The sequence below is a fragment of the Microtus pennsylvanicus genome, chromosome 2 (genome assembly GCF_037038515.1).
Source record: "Microtus pennsylvanicus isolate mMicPen1 chromosome 2, mMicPen1.hap1, whole genome shotgun sequence".
Taxonomy (NCBI): Eukaryota; Metazoa; Chordata; class Mammalia; order Rodentia; family Cricetidae; genus Microtus; species Microtus pennsylvanicus.
This window is the reverse complement of record NC_134580.1, coordinates 94,370,180-94,389,763: the sequence shown is the minus strand read 5'-3', so window position 1 is coordinate 94,389,763 and position 19,584 is coordinate 94,370,180. Positions and strand designations below refer to the sequence as shown.

The 19,584-nt window shown below is 42.5% G+C and overlaps 1 protein-coding gene across 8 annotated transcripts in view; it reads left to right on the top strand.

The window, feature by feature from the left end:
* Positions 1–19,584, top strand: part of Meis2 (Meis homeobox 2) — a 208,040-nt gene that overhangs the window by 13,961 nt on the left and 174,495 nt on the right. For all 8 annotated transcript variants that reach the window (XM_075961748.1, XM_075961752.1, XM_075961746.1 and 5 more), the window contains exon 7: positions 1,959–2,073. In XM_075961748.1, coding sequence (XP_075817863.1) covers positions 1,959–2,073 — 115 coding nt within the window. The remainder of the gene's footprint in view (positions 1–1,958; positions 2,074–19,584) is intronic.

Below are 19,584 nucleotides of genomic sequence, written 5' to 3'. Positions count from 1 at the left end.
CCTGCAGTGCATAAAATGAACCTCACCGGCTGTGTACCCTGGAAAGTTTGGTTAGGGAAAGTGTCCCGCAGTCCACGCTGTCGCAGAATAAGTACACGCCATGCCTCTCTCTCTCTCTTCCATCTCCTGCTGCAGTTCGTCCAGCATTTCAGCTGATCCCCACGCAGTAAATACCTGTCATAAAGAGACATCAAAGCAGCAGATAACTCGGTCTAACATTTTCTTCTCACTTTCATTTCCAAATCAGTCGTTTCTTCCATCCTTCCTTCCTTCTTTCCTTCCTACCTGCTGTCTTCCCTCCCTTTCTTCCCTTCCTTCTTTTTTGATGCTGGATTTCACTGGGTAGTCTAGGTCGGACTCAAACTCATGGCAGTCCTCCTTCTTGAGCCCCTCGAATGTTGGGATTATAGACGTGTGCTACCATGCCCACCTAATTCCTTAATCCTTTTTTTATTACATCTTTATTGTACAGATTTGAATCTGAACTATACTTAAAGTCACGATTTCTACTCAAGGTCTGTCTTTGAGTCGATGGCTTGCCTGGCAATGTCGCTAGCAACACCGACGTTGATATGTTGATCACAGAGATCTGGATCATTTCTTCATCTGCCAAAATTCCAAATATTAAAGTACAATATGTTTATAGAAGATCCATAGGAGAAAATGTCCACTGCTGTTGTTCCTTCATTTGTCTTCCTTTGGTTTCTGGTTTTATTTCAGTAGCACTATCTGCTGTAGGTACATTATGGGCTTAGTCTTGGGGAAAAGATGACAGGCTGATTATTTTCCTAATAAACTCTGTGTCCTGGTATTATAGTGAGATTCCTTTCACCTAGCCACGTGGTTTGTAGGTGACCTATGCTTGCTCTGAATTATTGTTTACCATTTCTAGTAAAAAAGTGCTGTTGTGCTTTGAGAGATTATGATGTCTTTAAAATGTTGTCCTGCACCGTCTGCTCCAACCCCTAAAGAGTGCTCTTGCCTGTAGGTCCACAGGTTTAGTCAAAGTCATAGCACATAGGTGACAAGTGTACAGCTTTGGCCCCAAGGCTGCTGTGTTTCATGTGTGGCTCCTGCTCTCCCTGTCTGCCAGAGGAAATTCCATCTCTTGCCTGCCTTCATGTGGTGCTGATAAAGTCCTTCCTGTACATTAGAATTCCTGTTTCCCTTTAAGCTACAGCAGTGGTATTGGGAATATCAGGAAAGGGGAGGGGAAGCAGGAGACGAATATATTAGCAAAGTAGCATGAGCTGGTACCTCCTGGTTTGCCTTGCAGAAATTTGAGGTTCTTCCAGAAGGCCCTGCTCAGTCGCTTAAAGCGAAAGTCTCAGCTTGCTGGCAAAGTGGCAAGTAGCCCACATCGGTTTCGTTTTTAAAAATTACCATTTGTGCCAATTAAAGCAGGGTTTGATGGTCAATGAAACATTGATGCCGCGATTGCTATTGCTCTTGTTGTTTATACAATCTACCTGTTGATAGCATGTGGAGCCCTCAGACAGACTATTTTAAGGCAAGGCATTTGAATGTGTAAGGGGTTGTCCCTCCATCCATTGTTGACCCCATACTCTTTTGAAGGGAGTACTGAACTTTGTAGAGGCTCATGGTCTGATGGATTTTGTGTCTGAGAACACCAGGAAAATGTGTCCTGCATATAATGGAAAAGTTAAGAAAGACATTTTAAGGCAGTTTCCCCTCACTTCAGAAGTTAACTTTACTGAGGTGTAAATTTGCATCTAATAGGATGTACACACTTAGAAGAGATATGTCAGATTTAACAAATGTATGTACTGATGTAGTCGAAGAAGATGGCATAGAATAGCATGCCTGTGGCCACTTTTGAAAATACTAATATGTACACATTTTTTTTCTCCCCCTGTGCCTGTCTGTCTTCATGGTTCCTCATTTATGTATGGCTCAAATGGTAACTGTGGGAAAATTCCTTGGCATCCTGACATCAGAACCCTTCATCCTGGCGAGACCACGATGATGCGACCTCAACTCACTCAGCAGGCACCCCGGGACCCTCCAGTGGGGGCCATGCTTCCCAGAGTGGAGACAACAGCAGTGAGCAAGGTAAGAAATTATGAATTTTCTTTGTGCAATACTAGGCATGACCAAAATAACTTCCGCATTTCTCAGTATCAGTCCATGTAAACAGGAGAGGGGAAGGTAAGGATGTAGGGAGTTTACCGACTGGTTGGTAGGAAGACAGGGTTCCTCTTGTTACTTTATTTAAAGACTCAGAATGAGTTATCTAATCTTTAAGTCCACATTGCAATAATAATTGATTGGTTCTGCCAATTCTCTTACAAATGTGGTTATCTACACTCCTTTGGTGAATATTAGAAAGACAGACCTACATAACTGTTATAATCCAGTAGTTGGAATTATACTATGTGAAGGCTATTTGCTGGTAATATGTACTATACGACTTCTTTATAATTAAAGCAGCCATGCCTCTAAAGCTTGTAAGAGGCAAAAGTCTGTTCTTATTAACTCCAGAAATGCCAGTCTGGGATGGGGGAGGGTTGAAGAGATTTATACCGACTATTATTTTGGGAAGATGGATTTTAAAATTCTTTAATAATACTTGTCCCTGCTTCTATATAGCTGATATAGTGACCTTTGTCGCAATTTTTTTTTAAAAAAAAAATCGAGTTTTAGAAGGCGAGGAGAACAACTACAGATGTCAAGGAAGCCTTCTGCAATTTGGAATTAATTTTACCATTTACAACAGGGAAGGTTATATATTGGTAGGAATGACTCTCCTATGGATAAAATGATCATTTAAAGGAAGATGCATTATTGAATGTGGTCCAGGGATGTGTATAGATTTTACTTTTTAATATTTTACATCAGATGGTGTCTGATCTCTTAGGTCTATTTTATCTCTATTATGTTTCTGTTTATGGCCACAATATTTAAGCATTAGACAGGCTTCCAAGTCAAATACTGCTTTACAGGTTGAGCTGTAATTATACAGGACATTTCAAAGGGAGTTGCTGGTGTGCTGTGAGTATCTACCCTCCTCCATGTTTCTGGCCAGAGATTCTGGACCCCTGAATTTCCAAGGGAATCTAGAAAACAGGCCTTTCTAGGATGTCTTTTACCTGTAAGTGAATCCTAGTCAGATCTGTCTTTTTAAGCAAGTTGTGGCCCACAAATGACGCACTATCAAATGGCTATAGGAGAACTTGTGAGCTATGTGTATATTGGTTTGAATGCATCAGAAGGACTGTTTGTAAAATAAACTTCATTCTAACACATTTTGAAGAGATCGTGTACGTAGATTCAATAGTGGTTCTGCAATACAGACGTTTAACTGTGGTTCCAAGTGACCCTGAGTCAAAATGCAGAAAGCTTTCGATTATGCAGTCCTCCCCAATGCCCCAAGTTAGGCCACCACAAAGGGGTGAAATATCTATTAATAAAAACAAAACACCCTCAACATTGCAGGAACTGGGGGGGGGGGGAGTTGCGGGGAAAGAAGGAGAAGCAGACTTTAATGGCCTAATGAGGCTATCTTCCAGAAACTTCTCCTGTGTGAGGCTCCCTCTGACCTTTCGCTTGGCTCAGGAGCCCAGCGCTTCATTTTTCACATTCTTGCAATTACGTTAACGCTTCAAGCATTTCTGACTCCATGTCAGCTAGCGACACCAGGCATAACTCAGCACTGTGAGTTTTTCTCTTCTCTGTAGATTCATTAACAGGTCACCAAGGTCCCAGCTGAAATTTAAAACTGACTGGTTCTGTTGGGTTAGTTGAGTTATGGCGAGAGGGATAACAGGAAGGGAGAGAGAGAGAGAGAGAGAGAGAGAGAGAGAGAGAGAGAGAGAGAGAGAGAGAGAGAGAGGGAGAGAGCAGGAGAGGAAAGGAGAGGAAAAAAATGTAGGTTTTGGAGCAAGGAATAGCTACCATAGCATGAAGTTTTATCATTTTAGTTAGTCGGTTTTGTTTTATTAAGGAGTTTTGGTCAAAAGAGAGAAGACATGTAAGACATCCTCTGGGGAGAAACAAGACACTGAGCTCCCCTTGCTGTGGGTAGCCGCACCCACTTATCCCTTGCTGAAGGATTTGATCCCCCAAGCATTTTGTTCCTTTAATCATATCTCTGTGGGATTAAAGAATGGACATGGTGGCTTATACATATGAGCACTAGGAAGGCTGTCTCCCCCCACCTTCCCCTCAACTGTGTTCAAGTTTGAGAGAAAGTGGGGAAAGTTGTTGTTTCTGTAAAATGGAGACTGTTGGTGCAAAGAGAATTTTTCTACCTGGCTCACCACTGTGTTAGTGGTTATTAAAATGCGTGCGTCAAGGTGTTCTGGGTTTTTTGTTTGTTTGTTTGTTTGTTTTGCTTTGCTTTGTTTGTTTCTGACAGCAGACCCTAAATTTTTAAGGCCGGACTTAAGTATGTTTTGCTCCCATAATCTTTTAAACATGTTTTCAAGATATTTTGCTACTTTGTTCCACCAAAAGGCTCCGAGTAGCTTTGGGGGGGGAAGATTAATCACCTGCTGCAGGGCAAAGTCAGCGGAGGTATTGACTGAAATCACATATGCTTATCAGAGGCTAGATCTTAGGGCTGATGTAGAATGGAAAGGCTGGGAGGGAAATTTATGTTCTTCATATTAAATATATCATAATGTTTCATTGGAATCTAGGTTTGCAGTTCACAAGAGACTTCCTTACTTCTTCAGAATTTATTAGCACAACAGGCATATGGAAAACTGTAAAATGATTCCATTTCAAAACAAATTATGATAAACAGAAGAAATAGGGATGAATTGTACTAAATACAATGTTTTCATACACATTTTAAATTAAACTTTAATAGCCATATGCTATAAAACAATACATGCATTTATGTTTCTTTATAATTTTGTGAATATTTTTACAATAAGGATCCTAACAAATCTATACCTTGGAACCTAAAAGCACCTCATTCTACGATCCGATACTGAAGAGCTATAGGTAGTACACAGAAAGAGGTTATCTTTTCGTATAGGTGTTTGCATGATAAACCGAAAGGAGGAAAAAAATGACATTTTTAATATCGCAAGAAATGAACTTGGAAAATTTGCAGTCTGACTGTCTTTCCAACCACACACCAGTCAACTGTATAAATATGAAGCTGGCTTTTCACTCACTAGGTTTTCTGTTTTCGAAAAACAGCCAAAGGGAGGGCGTTTGTCTTGTTAGTCGCATTCGAATGAGGAAGGAAATCTGGTTTTTCAAGGACGGAATTAGGGTGCAGACTCCGGGGCTCTGGGGCAGTAACTGCCTGTCTTTGTGCCTGACTTCCCGTCAGTAAAAATGGGGTTTGATAATAAGGCCTGGGGTCCCTCGTTCTGTACCTGCTGATTCTAAAGATGCTTGTGTTTCACTGTGTGCTTTGCCAGAGTGAAACCTAAGCAGCAGCCTCCTCGTTCCTAGAGCACTCTGAGCGCCTTAGATAAAAGGCACAGTATATGTACAAAGTATTATTATTATTGATGGGTTTGTGTAGCTCCCATTAACGCTGATGCGAGCTACACGTGTGAATTGGCAAGAGACTAGACCCCTCAGTGTTTAGAGCACACGAAATTTACATTTTTTCCAGTGCTGTAATTGAGATGTTGACAAATTGGAGAATATTGATGAGCCTTTGTTTTAAGTATTTCGTGCCAAGTTTGTTTTATTTTTCCTGGTTTGAACAATGGTACGGGTTCAACAGCAGTGAATAAAGAGGGTAGAGTAAAGATAACTTTGTATTTCAATATTTTGATGTGCCAATATGAAATAAATTGTCTTAGGCAAATGGAATATGCTGTTTTAATCATTAGCTATGCATGAAAGAAAAATTGATGTTGACATCTTTGCTGTAAAATCGTTGTAATGGGGCCTTCCTTACAATTCATTTTTGTAAAATTCATTTTGTACATTTTGCAGCAATTGAACAATCCCTGCACTGTGAATAGGCAGGATTCCCAGAAATACCGAGACAGTTGGCCCAGTAACTGCTGAGCTCACAGTGCACACCACACACACGTTAACCATACTGTTGCCAGGCCCAGATTAACCTAAATACAGGAGCACACTAGCATCTATACTACTAATTGCTTGAGACCCTGGGCTGTACAAGCCAGCAGGGTTCCCCTCGACTCTGCCACCAGACCCCTCCATTGATGTCACCATCTATCATCCGGGCAACGAGGCTAGAATCCCAGAGCTAGATGTTTATCTAGTTATTATACAGTTATTTAGCAACCGTAGTGTTGAAATCTACAAAGGTCCCCTTAGAAATGAGTGGAAGCCTTTACAGTCAAACATCCATAAGATACCATGACACTTTTGAGTTTACACTACGTTGCAGTTATGAAAGAACATTTTCTCTGCTTTAAATGTTCCAGTTATGTATTTAAAGGAGGAAGGGGGAAACCCACTTACTGAGGGTCCTGAATATTCTCTGCTGGGATTTCTCATTCAGCCTAGGAAAACTCTGTCAATGGGATGTTTTCATAGTGGTGGCAATCTCTTTAAAATAACCCTAAATACAATATGACAGACGCCATCTGGCATCATCTTTCGCTAGTTGCTTTTTAACTTTTATTTTTCCTAGAGTTAAGTTCACCCCAAACTGGTCACTAACTTGTGATAAATACAATAGCATCTCCTTCCTCCTGATTGTTATCAGCATTTTTTCTTCTCTCCAACTATAATCGACAGTTGGACATGGCCAGAGAAGAAGGTATTCTATATAAAATATTCATATGGTACTTCCTTTCTCTCCCCCCCAAAAAAATTAAATAAAAATGAAACCCATCCTTCAATCATCAGCAAACATTTAGGTATGTTCTGCTGAAGCTCTTAGGACATTTTAGACAGTCGCCATGAGCAATAAAATTCAAGTCTTCTAATAAATGCGTGCTCTAGGAACATGCCACGGTTGCCCATAAAAGCTTAAAAGTTTTCTATAATTGCCGTTAATTTTGAGTCATGTCATTCCTATATATATCAACTTACTTGAAAAATCCAGAATTGGGATTTCCAGATTTTTTTTAACTTAGTCATGTAAAAGGATGTCTCCTGATGCCAGTTAGAGTTTAATTTAGAGTTGTAATTAAACTTGAATACTGCCTCATAAACAAAAGATAAACAATAAACCAGCCACGTTCCCTGCTGTTTCATGGCTTTCTTTCCCAGATGTTTTAGCCTGATAATTTTTACACAGTGAACTACCTAACATGGAGTTTTGTGGACAGAGGTCGAAATGTGTTTGGTTTTTTTCTCCCCTCCTTTTCTCTCCTTTCTCCTCTTTTTTTTTTCAGTCATCCTCTTTTTCCCCCATTCTCCTCCAAAAGTATCATTTAGGGAATTTCCGATCATATACATATCTATGTTTTATTCATATATATATTTAAGTTCTGATAAAATAAATACTTTATATAGATGTGTTCTATAGATAACTATCGTTTTTTTCTTAGATATCACGTATTGATTTTCTTTCTAAACTGATCTGATCTCCGATGTCTTTCGCCCTTAGAAAAAGAACATGTTTTCTTTAAGTCAGATTTGGATGGTGAGGCAGAGGAAAGGCAGGCTTGATGACGAAGAGCCTTCTTTACCCCCCTACCCTCCCAACCATGTACCTTCACCCTCTACCAGGACTACTGTGTGGTTGTGTTTCTTTTCGGGTTCTGAGGGTGTCTCTGTCCAGTTCTAGATCCTTCCAGTGTCAGCCATGATCTTGCTGATTGTCAGGTACTAGTGGGCTGTTCAGTGTGGAAGCCATGTTATTTTCACTGGGTGGGGTAATTACTGAAAGCTGAGAAGAGCTGCATGAAGACAGGGGGATACTTTCATGATCCCATTAGCATAAGAGTGGGTAAATTATTCATGCCAAGTGAGGATTCTATGGGGAAAAGTATAGTTAATGCACATAGTTTTTAAATGTATCCCTTTCTGCTCGGAGACTAAATTCTTGTTGGAATCAGTTCTCAGACATTTACGGGAAGGCTCTGGTGGCGTGTTAGATGCAGCTCATGTCTCTGTGTTTGCAGCGTTCTCAATAGAGACCATCTGGCAAAGATCCAAAAGGTGATTAAACAAAATGATCAGCTCTTGTTGCTGTGTTACATGTCCAATACTCTGGATTAAAAAACATGACCCACGACAGTCAAGCTGACGTCATGCGACTCCCCCTTCCCCCTCCCCTTCCCGTATAAGAATTCAGATGGCCCACAAATGTGTGTGCCATCTTTGTGTCCTTATGGCCCGTAATCATGAACAGGTTGTGCAAATGGTTCTTTCTGTAGCACTGTCTGTTCCAGCAGCCTAGAAGCGTTTCATATTAATTGGGTCAGTCTAATATTCATATTGACATGGGGAAAATTACTAAAATTTATTCTTATAGCAGACAATGAATATGTGCGCTTTCTGCACACGAGGGGAGTGAAGTCTGACTACTGCTTGTGCCACTGATTCATTTTTCCTAAAACTGGGGAAAATCAAGGCGCCGAGAACCGTCAGTCCCTGGAAACAGTGCACAACCCTTTATGACTACACAAAACGGAGGGGTGGGGGGCTCTCGGGGAGCGTGTGGAAGGGAGCGCTGTGTTAACACCATAATCGGGGATGAATTTACAGTACCATTCTGAAGAGCCCTCCCTCCCCATAAACAAGCTGATAATCACAGGGAAGCTGACTTCCAATTAGCTTTTCCTTCCCTCGCCCAGATCAGCATGTTTATGTGTCTTCCTTAAGCTTGGATGTGTCTCTACTGAGTTGCCACAGCTCATGTCAGATTCGAAAGTTTGGAAATGAAATGTTTGATTAGGAGGAACTGCTGCTAACAAGCAAGGTAAATTCAGCCACTCACTTCACGATGGAGTTAAGGTAAAAAAAAAATGCCAAGATTTGTGACTAAGGGACAGATGTATCTTATCTGTGGGGTTTGCACCAAATGCTGAGCAGAAATATAAATTGAACAAACCAGACATTGTGAGGAGTGATTGAAGAAATATTGAGATGAAATCTTGGAATGAAATATATATATGTATATTTATAACAATGCTGCGGATTGCTTACGTGGCTCATTTGCATGAGCCTGAACTGTGATTTCATTAAGGGCAGTGGAAAGTATAGTCAGCTCGGGCATTCAGAACACAACACCGTGACTCACTAGGCTCTTCCCAGACGAAGGCTGACCATTTACTATGGTGGAAGTCTATGACTGATCGCCCAGGATGCATTTTAGTGCAAATGTCAAGAGAAGATAAAGCATAAAGCAGAGAAGGAAAACATTCTCAAAAACCACTTGAAAACATCATCATTCCCTGTCAGTCGCCCTGCCCTTCCAGGGGAACAGAAAGCTGTAGGTGAGAGAGGCGGAGGGGCAGAGGACTCAAGGAGGGGAAGTGAGGTCCCCCTAGAGTCCTGTGCAGTGTGGCAGATGAAAGGGACTCGAATAGCCTTGGGGGTCTTAAGGCTATTATAGGGCAACTCAAGCTCTCTTATCATGCTGATTTTTCAATTGATTTTTGGCTGAACAGTACTTGTTGAAGCCCTCCAGAGCATCAAACACAGCCTTATGGCGCTATACATTGTAATACACTTGTTCTATTTCCCCCCTTCATTGTCTTTGCTTTGGAAGATCAGTCTATAAAAAACACCACATCACCCACCCTACCCCTTTCCCCCCTTCCCATTTCTACCCCCCCCCCCCCACCAGGGAATCTCTTAAGATTATTTCTGGGTTTGTTTGTTCTTTTGTTTGTTTATGGAGGGGGATTAGTGGGAGAACTTTGTATTTGTCTTCCTCTGTCCTGCTCTGTCTTGAATTCTACCTCTGAAAATATTTCTTAGGTCCCAGCAGACAGTGTTTTTCAGGCTCTTTAACTTAGTAACATGTATCTCTGTGTTGTCTGGAGCAGTCTGCTTCCTTTCTGCTGATAAACAAGAAAGAAAACTGAAATTTAGCTCCTGCTAAATGAAAGTGGAGTGAAGCCTGTTGTTAGTATCCTTGCTGAGCAAGGGTTCCCTGGAAGGCAGAGGTCTCTGGTAGGGAGAGCCACAGAGGAGACCTAGCAGGAGTGTGCCCTTGCCTGTCCTCTACCGAGGAAATTCTTAATCTGATGAGCTAGTATCACCGCCTCCATGAAGTTTCTCCTGTCTGCCTAGGCTTGAGCCTAGGGTTCCCTCTTTTGTACTTCCGTGATATGTCTGTTTCTGTTGGAACATCTTCTCCATGGAGCACTAAGGAAGGATAGTGTTTGATTCCTAGTTTCTTTCCCAACTTTGCTGATGCAGGGCTACCATCTACTCCCCACTCGGCTATGCTGCCTAGCAGTCATGAGTTGACTCTTGAGTCTATAAACAGGACCCATAGACACTGCCTTCTTTTCTTTCTCCAGGTAAACAAATTAATTTCCTAAGTTTTCACTTCGTGTCTATGGATTCTATGATGTTTGCCTAGACATACATGAGCTGTTTAGAATGTATCTAGGCATCTGTTGCAATCTGATTGCATCCCTTAAAGATGCAAATTTGTTAAGAAACAAATTTTAAACTAACATTTTGTGTATTCATTACTGCCTTAAAAGATACCTCGAACTTAGAACCCTTTGGAAGATGGTTAGGTCTTCAAAATTGAAATTTGTCTCATTAGGGCTTTGGCGTTGTCTCTAGCTATACCTGTGTGGTCAGAATTTGGAGATAGGATTTCTTCTTTTTACACTGTCAGAGAGAGAGCTGGGGGAGAGAGAGACTAAATGGTAGATCTGATCAGGGAGGTTACACAGTATGTGACAAGGATTTCCCTATGGTGAGCTGTTCATGACAGGTTTGACTTTTGGAGACATCCCTGGTTTTCACAAACATGTAAAGGAAGCTGGAAGCTATCCTTAGTTATCCTCAGGAGGGCACTGTGCCTTTGTTGACTTCATGCACATGCACTTTCATTTTTTTGTGCATAGCTTTTAGGAGGTATTCTTATTTTCATGGTCCCAGGCTGATGGCAGGGATCTTGCACCATGGGTCAGGATCTCTGTACCCTAAGGTCACAGTGGCAATGAATGGGGGGGGGGGGTCTGGAAGGCCGACTTGGATTCAAGTCTCTCTTCTAGTCAACATGAGCTAGGTAAAGGGGAGGGAGCACTCGCTACCCTGCAGGTTGACCTGGAGGGTACATTAAATGAGATTACATGTGTGGCGTGCACAGCATTGCCCACCAACATCAATGCTTGGGTCTTTCCTTCTCTGCCCTGTACTGACACTAATTACTGTCGCAGAATCTTTTGGATGTGTTACGCAGTCTTTGGAGACGTCCTCTCCTAGAAGCTTGACTGGACTCAATGGTCTTGTAGACCACTGGTGTTGGCAGCTTGTGTTTTCATCTGTATTTGTTTCTTATTTTACGTTTATACTTTCTTTTTATATGAGACTGGCTAGAAGGTCTTCATCAGGTGTGCCGCGTTACCGTTCTAAGTCCTTGATTTATGATACGTAACAGGATAAGAAGAGAGCCTTTTCCTTCTCAGTTTATCAAGAAAATAAGTAGGCATCAGAATTTATTTTCTAGGTAGTGGTGACACGACACAAATCATATATATGTAGGACAGTCCAGGTTGTAGCTTTGTATGGGACATCCTGCGAACACAAGCAGCTTCCCCCTTGTCCTTCATCCACCTGGGCCTCTTTGGGATTCCTAAACGTCACAGGTGGAACAAAACACGAAAAGCGTGGCAGAAGGTCAGACTCTATCTACTCTTACCTGCGAACTATTCCAAATTGTTCCAGAAAAATCTAGTTAGTGATCAGAGATTTTCATAGTTAGCGGTGTTTGTCGGGTCCTGAAGCAAAGACTGTTGGTTCACATGGATGTATCCATGATCAACTCTAGTCTAGAGCTTCTTATTGTTTTTCTACTTGTGGCCTCTTTTGACCTGAGAAACTTTTATGTGACCTCCTGGTAAATAAGTATCTAAAATATGCCCACAAATCAAGTATTTACTGCTAATATATCATCAATTCATACATATGTATATATTTTACCATTTATTGAAGTGGAAGCAAATTTACACATTTATAATTTTACACAAAAAAACTAAACCTGACACTGCAAGACATAGAGCATCCTCAGGTTTTTCACAGATAATCCATATTTTCACTGTAAAAATCAGCTTAGAAGACAGCTTCCCGGAAATGAAAAATGACAGAAGTGTAGGGCCACTTCTGAAGTTCTTGGAATTTCTGCCCTAATTCCAAGACAAAACTCAGTATATAATTCTTCCTCTAGCACGGGTGTTTGAACTCACATCCCGCTGCATGCTAGTCAAGCAATCTATCACTGAGTTACAGTCCCATCCCTGCTAAATGTTTTTTTTCTGTTTTGATTTAGTTAAAGTCAAGACATTTACTTAAAAACAATTTTTAAAACCGAACATTCTGTCTAACACAGAGCAATCCAAAGGCACAGCAATGTGAGGCTTGCATGCTGAGGAATGATGGTAGGAAAGGATTAAAAATCTTTTTTTATTCAAATTTTTTCACAAAAAAGCCATTATGTATCCATAAGAGCAGAAAGCCTTACCCTTGCAGTGGAAACACTGTGATTCATAACTTACAATGGTCTCCAGTCTGAGCCGAGATGTTTCAGGCTTCCATAGGTCGGTGTTGGGTACCCTGGTGGCATGTATGCTCAAAGCAAGCATGCTCATGCTATATGCTCAGAATCTAGACCATAGTGAAGCTATGCAATGCAACACTGGTGAGCTCCAGCAGTAATACAACATGGGAGAGCTCCCTCAGCAATGCAACATGGGTGAGCTCCATCAGTATTGCAGCATGGGAGAGTTCCAGCAGCAATGCAACATGGGTGAGCTCCCTCAGTAATGCAACATGGGTGAGCTCCATCAGTAATGCAGCATGGGAGAGCTCCAGCAGCAATGCAACATGGGTGAGCTCCCTCAGTAATGCAACATGGGTGAGCTCCATCAGTAATGTAGCAGGGGTGAGCTCCATCAGCAATGCAACATGCGAGAGCTCCAGCAGCAATGCAGCATGGGTGAGCTCCATCAGCAATGCAACATGGGAGAGCTCCAGCAGCAATGCAACATGGGTGAGCTCCATCAGTAATGCAACATGGGTGAGCTCCAGCAGCAATGAAGCATGGGTGAGCTCCAGCAGCAATGCAGCATGGGTGAGCTCCATCAGTATTGCAGCATGGGTGAGCTCCATCAGTATTGCAGCATGGGTGAGCTCCATCAGTATTGCAGCATGGGTGAGCTCCATCAGTATTGCAGCATGGGTGAGCTCCAGCAGCAATGCAGCATGGGTGAGCTCCAGCAGCAATGCAACATGGGAGATCTCCATCAGTAATGCAACATGGGTGAGCTCCAGCAGCAATGCAACATGGGTGAGCTCCAGCAGCAATGCAGCATGGGTGAGCTCCAGCAGTAATGCAGCATGGGTGAGCTCCATCAGCAATGCAACATGGGTGAGCTCCATCAGGAACATCTTGGATTTGTCACAAGTTTGATTTTAAATTAATATTTAATCATTGTGGGCTCAGAAATCTTTGACTATTGCCAACCTTTTTTTTTGACCCACACATTCATTTATGTGCCCCACGTTGAGCTGTGAAGCACATTCCTGAAGCTGTGAGCTAGCCAATGTAATATCTGCCTAATTCAAATACGTATTCCTTAATTCTTCCTAACCAACAGAGATAGCTGGTTCTGCTGCTTCAAAACTAGGCATTTTTAAGAAGAAATGCTTACAAAAGTATATTAGCGAGTGCAAAATTTCCTACTTCCCTTTTCGACTAACGTTTTTAACAAATGCCGCCCACTAAATAGAACTTCTAAAATCCCTATGTACCAAACGTGAATGATGGGGAGAAGTGATAGATGGTTGGGGATGAGAGCTTGTGGAGTCTCCTCCTGACTGATTGCCACACGTGGAGGGTGATGCGGATATATCTCCCAAGCCCTTAAGACCTTATCTAGGCATGTGTTATTTAAATTCAGGGCACAAAGATTTTGATCAAGCAAAGGGACTCAGGCCATGAAAGTGTATGGAAATCACTACAGCCCCTGCCTTCAGCAGATGCCTGCCTACCGTAAGCTGGGGGTGGGGGCCATTATGGCAGATGCACAAATAACTCATAGGCGGCACACATTCACATGCAGGGGTCAGGGAATGATGAGTTCGGGAAGAATGACTGATGCTTAAGGAAGGAGATTGGTGTCGAAGAATAATGGTCCTCGAAGCAGGTGCAGCTGAACTTTCCTTTGACCCTGCCCCTCCCAAATGACTATTTCTCTGTCTGTGAATCTCTCTACCAGTAAAAGGAGATGGATAACTATTTCATAAGACAGTTATATAATGGATACGCATAGACTTTAAAATAGTCTGTTTCGGTAAATAACGGTAAAATGCAAAGAACGTGGCCTTCATTCCTTCATTTATTGACCATATAATTGGATCAAATAAGAGGTGTTCCCTTTCCACAGCAGGGTTTTTTCTCGTGATTTGGGAACATAAGTAACTAGGCATACATGCTTCTAATATTCCATTTAACATGCAGGCTGTAATGTGTTTTAAAAAGAGAATGTTTAATACTCTCTGAAATATTTGTACAAGGCTTCACAGACTTGGGGAGGCTTTCAGCATTTCACTGATGGCCTTTGACGGTTATCTTTAGGTGAACAGAATAGAGAGGGGACAGGGAGGCAGTAGAGCAGAGAAGAGAAAGACTCAGAAGTGGGAGGCTCTGCACATGCAAAGAACATCTACCAGACTGGACTTGCTGCTTGTATTAGAGACTAGACAGAGAAAGCGCGGCTGGAGGGTCAGCGGAACTGACCTTTATCTGACACCTTTGGGCATACTCCTCTGAAGCACAAAATGTTCCCAGTGCTGTAAAGCCCATACAGGCATAGAAATGCTGACCACAGGAATGATTTCTAGAGGAAGACCCGAGAATCTGGATTTTTAAGCCAGACTTGGGGGAAACCCGGAGCTGGGGTATGGGGATCCATTATAATAGTTTAAGCGAAAGGAGGTTATGGTGAGATTTGCTTTTTAAATCAGCTCTTGTAGACTATGGAGATTACATATAAGGGAAAGAAAAGCAAATACAGAATGAGGGTTAGACGTCGAGAAGCCACACGAAGCGGCAGCAAAGCTGGAGGAGAGAACTGATAGATTGTCGGTGAAAGGAATGCGGAAGACACTGCCCAGGATGGCCAGTGTGGCTCTCCCTTGGTGGGAAAAGCAGACAGATAAGTCAGGGCAGTTTTGTCTTTTATGCCACGAATTTTGAAGTACAGACTTTGTATCAACCAGAGCAGACCTCATTGACCCATGCAGAGTCTTTGGAGGGTAGATGTGTGGTGGACCTGGGTGAGGAATGCCTCTTCCAGAGACGTGGAGCATTTGTAGGATATGCGCCTCATGGTGAAACACACAGCCGCTGGCATTGGCTGGCTGGCTCGCCATGAAATCCTCACAGCTCCCGCTCATGGTCAGTGTGTCTCCCACCCTCTACTCTACAGTCGGAGGGCAAGGGTGATCAAAGATAATTAATCTGATAGATCTTGAGATATAGGGATTAAATAATGTAATGTATAGAAAATGATAGCTCTGTGTTTCTTATATACTAAATAAACGCCATACTTTAAAAAGAAAAAAAAGAATGCTTTTAAGGCAGTTAAAAAGTGACATTATACAACAGAGGTCACCATGGGGGACCCTAAAACAAAAAGTCTTGCATTTGTCCTCAAGAAAAGGAAATTATGGCTGTTTCTCCACCCCGCCGCCCAGCCTTGCCCCAGACCCAGAGCTGAGCTCCTCTCGAGAAGGCTCTGCAGTCTGAGCAGCCGCTTCTCTTGTGTGTCTGATGCTCCACTACCCTCCAGGACTCACTCACCTTCCTGCTTGACTGGAAGATTCTTGAGGCCAGTTTCTCCATCTTCGGCATTTCCTTCCTGCAAACGCTCTTCGGTGCCATGATTAACGTAGAAAGGCCTTTGATAATAATAATTCTCTTTATTTTTATCTTTTTGAAAAGGGAATTGGGTCTATATTGTGTGGGGCGATGAATAGCAGGCTTAGTGCTCGGTTTGGTAGGTAATAGGGACCTATTGAAGGTTTGTGAATGCGGGCAGTGACATAATCGCCTTCCCTTTGAATGCCAATGACCGGTTCTCCAGTGTGTCCTCCATGGCCAAAGTAGCAGACGTGCTTGCTTCCCTGAAATACTGTCTGTTTAAAACAGTAGATATTCTTTTCGGTGAAGAAACACATTTCCAATAGCCAGAAAAAGAAAAAAAGAAAGAAAAGAAAAAGCCAAGGGAAGCTTTGGTATTCTCTCCGAAGCAATCTAAGCCCTAGAATGATTCTGAGATCCACATAATTACCTTGAACATCACCTCATTTTAGGAATTTGTATCTAAAGACAAGCTTCTGTAAACGTGTGTGTGCAGTGTTGTAATTATTAACACCTGGAAATGGCTCAACAAGAGCAGTAAACATATCATCTTCAATACTTGAAAAATTATGGTTCGTGGGATATTTAGATATGCATTACTTTTAAAAAAAAAAAGAATTTTGTGGTCAGACTGAAGCCTGGGTTAAAGCTGGGTTTCCTCCAGTGTCGGAATTTCCAGCTCCCCTAATTTGCTAATGTGCATTTGAAGTCTGCGGGCGGTAGAAACCTAGAGCCTCCCAGATCCACTTAACCATTAAGATGGTCTTTCACATCCCCTCTGGGGACTAATCGCCCCCCCCCCCCAGAACACACTCAGGGATTCACTGCCTTGCATTCTGCTTCCTTCACTGAAACGCATTCAGACAGAGCTAATATCCCAGGGAGTCTTCTCTCGTGTTGTATTTAAGAGGTGGGTCAGCATGAGCTCAGGATCAATTTTCAATTGTGTAAAGAGCAATTTCCCCCATGGTCCAAAGGCTTGTGGACTTCAGCTCTTCTTGCACAGAGTACTCTCTGAAGCCAGCCAACCTTGTACCTCACTTCATGGTATTAACTGATGTGACTCGAACGGTTCTTGAGTGTTTGATTCAAAGGAAGCACATTTGATTACCTTCTTACAAATTTATTCTTGACATGAACTAACGTGATGGCTAGCCTGAAACCCAACACATAATGCATCTGCCTTTATCACAAGCAAATAGTTGTTTTTTTTTTTTAAAAAAAAAATAACTCCCCTTCTCTGTCTCTCTCTCTCTTGTCTGTCCCTGTCTCGGTCTCTTGGTCATGTGTGTGCACACACATCCATGCCATAGCATGCTTGTGGAGCTCAGAGGAATACTTGTAAGATTTTGTTCTCTTTTTTTTTACTATATGGGTCCCAAGAATTGTCAGGCCCGGTGGTAGGTGCCTTTACCCACTGAGTCCCAAATCTGAGTTAGGAGATGGGTGGAAATCCGTGGAAGAAGGATGAAGGGAGTAAATAACGGTCCTTGCATGTTTGGAAGTGAACTCTTTGGCTTTTGTCACCAAGTGGTAAACAGTGGGACAATTTGTACAATCCATCCTTGGAGAAATGTCTGGGATGTGGTTCTACAAAGCCCCTCTCTGCCGTGTTTCTCCAGGGCAGCATTTGCACTGATCGCATTTGCTGGTGACGTCTTTTCTCTTGACTCCTCCTTGTAGCTGGAGAATCCTGGGAGACATGTTAGCATCTTCAGGAACATGAGAAGACGCCCATAGTTTTCACCTCTCTTGAGTGACAGGAACTTGTAAATTCATTCATTCCTGTCTTGGGTTTAAAGCAGGGCAAGATTAGTCACTTGCATACATCACACCCTTCAGGCCATGAGGTGAAGAATCCTGTCCCTGATGTTTTAGCAAGTGATTGAGAAGAGCCTTGGGACACAAGTGAGGTTATCTTTGAGGTATGCTAAGAGGTGAGGGAAAGTTTAAATTTACTCCTTTTTGTCAGTCATTTTTCTACAAGATTTTCAATCTTGTACAGTAATTTAACTCAGAAAACTACATGACCTATAGGCTATAGCTATAGCTCAGCTTGAGAATGCTTTCCCACTTCTTATTGTTGGTTCAATCCCCAACAATAAAAAAGCAAAGAAACGAAAATTATAACACAACCGAATGGATGCCCTTGTTTCATGGCCACAAAGGCGCAATCATCCACGCCCTTGTTAGCTTTCTTATGGCTATCCAAACCTGCCAATCAGATACGTCACAACACCGATGAGTAATGCTTTGACGAAGTCACATCCCCGGTGAGAACCTACACCCTAAGAGAGCACTGAGTAGCTCCTTTTGCTATTAACCAATTGCCAAAAATACAATAGCAGTTTCCACCACCCATGTGTTTCAACACCATTGCTAGGCCGGCATGAGACATACCCAGAGCTCATCTAGGAAGGGAGCCCTGGGTGAGCGGCCTTCAGTTCTTCTTTTCCTTAACCCTCCGCTGTCAAGAGTTACTGTAGAGATTAGCACTTGCTAACTAACGTGTGCCTCAAGAAGAGGGCAGTAAGGTCAAGCAAAAACGTTCCACAAACAAATAGGTAACTGCATACGGACAAAAAAGTTAAAAAGACCCATCTTCAGAGACTACTGTCCCTAGAGTAGAGATGTTGTCTGAAGCAGAGTGTCCATGCTCACCATCCCCTGAGAGCAGCCACAGGTTTCCAGATCCCTAACAACATTCAGGGACAAGTGCCCATGATATCCCCACCTCAAATGGCCAGCAGGAAATGGCACGTCTGTCTATAAGACTTCCAACTTTTACCTCTAATTTAAAAAATCAAAACAAGATAAAAGAACGGTGGCGTCATTTTTCTTATAGTCTTAGCAAGTCCAGCTCCTTCCTTCCCTCTCCCTACCTCTTTCCTTCTTTTCCTTGTTTTTTTCTCTTCTCACTTCTTCCTGTCCTTCTTTCTGCCAGGTGGAGTAACAGACTTTTTTTTTAGAACAAGAAAGATAAAAGTTTCGTTCATGAAGTTTCTGATAGCAAACCCTGGCTGCATAGCTCCCGTGCGTTAAAGCATCTAGGGGCTGGGTCCGTAGCTCAGCTGGGGGAGTGATTGCCTGGAGTAGGTGAAGCCCTGGGTTCAGCCCCCAGTGCCATACACTGGACATGGTGGTACAGGCCTGCAATCCTAGCGCTAGGGAAGTAGAGGCAACATGAGCAGAAGTTCCTTTCCGTGTCATCAGTGGGCTCAGAGGCCAGCATGGTCTATGTGAAACTGTCTCAAACCAACAAAAATAAAACCCTTCAACACCTGGATAAAGAACCATCAAGCCACATTCAATTCTGATTTTTGCAGGTTGACCAATGATGTTAGCATTCTTGAGTTCTTTATAAACTCGCAGACACTAACAGAGTACTCACCAAGGTCTGTCCAAGTCCAAACCAGACAAAATTCCCTACCTGGATAAGGGGAAGAGGGCACAGTGACCTACCCCTAATGAAAGGCTATAGCTGAGAGAGGGGAAGACAGTTCTCTTCAGTGGAGTAGTGACAGTGGGCATATCAACCACATCCCAGGCCAGGCACAGACAACAAAAACAAACATACTCCATGTTTTCATTTTGTTTTCATAGAGAGAAACAAC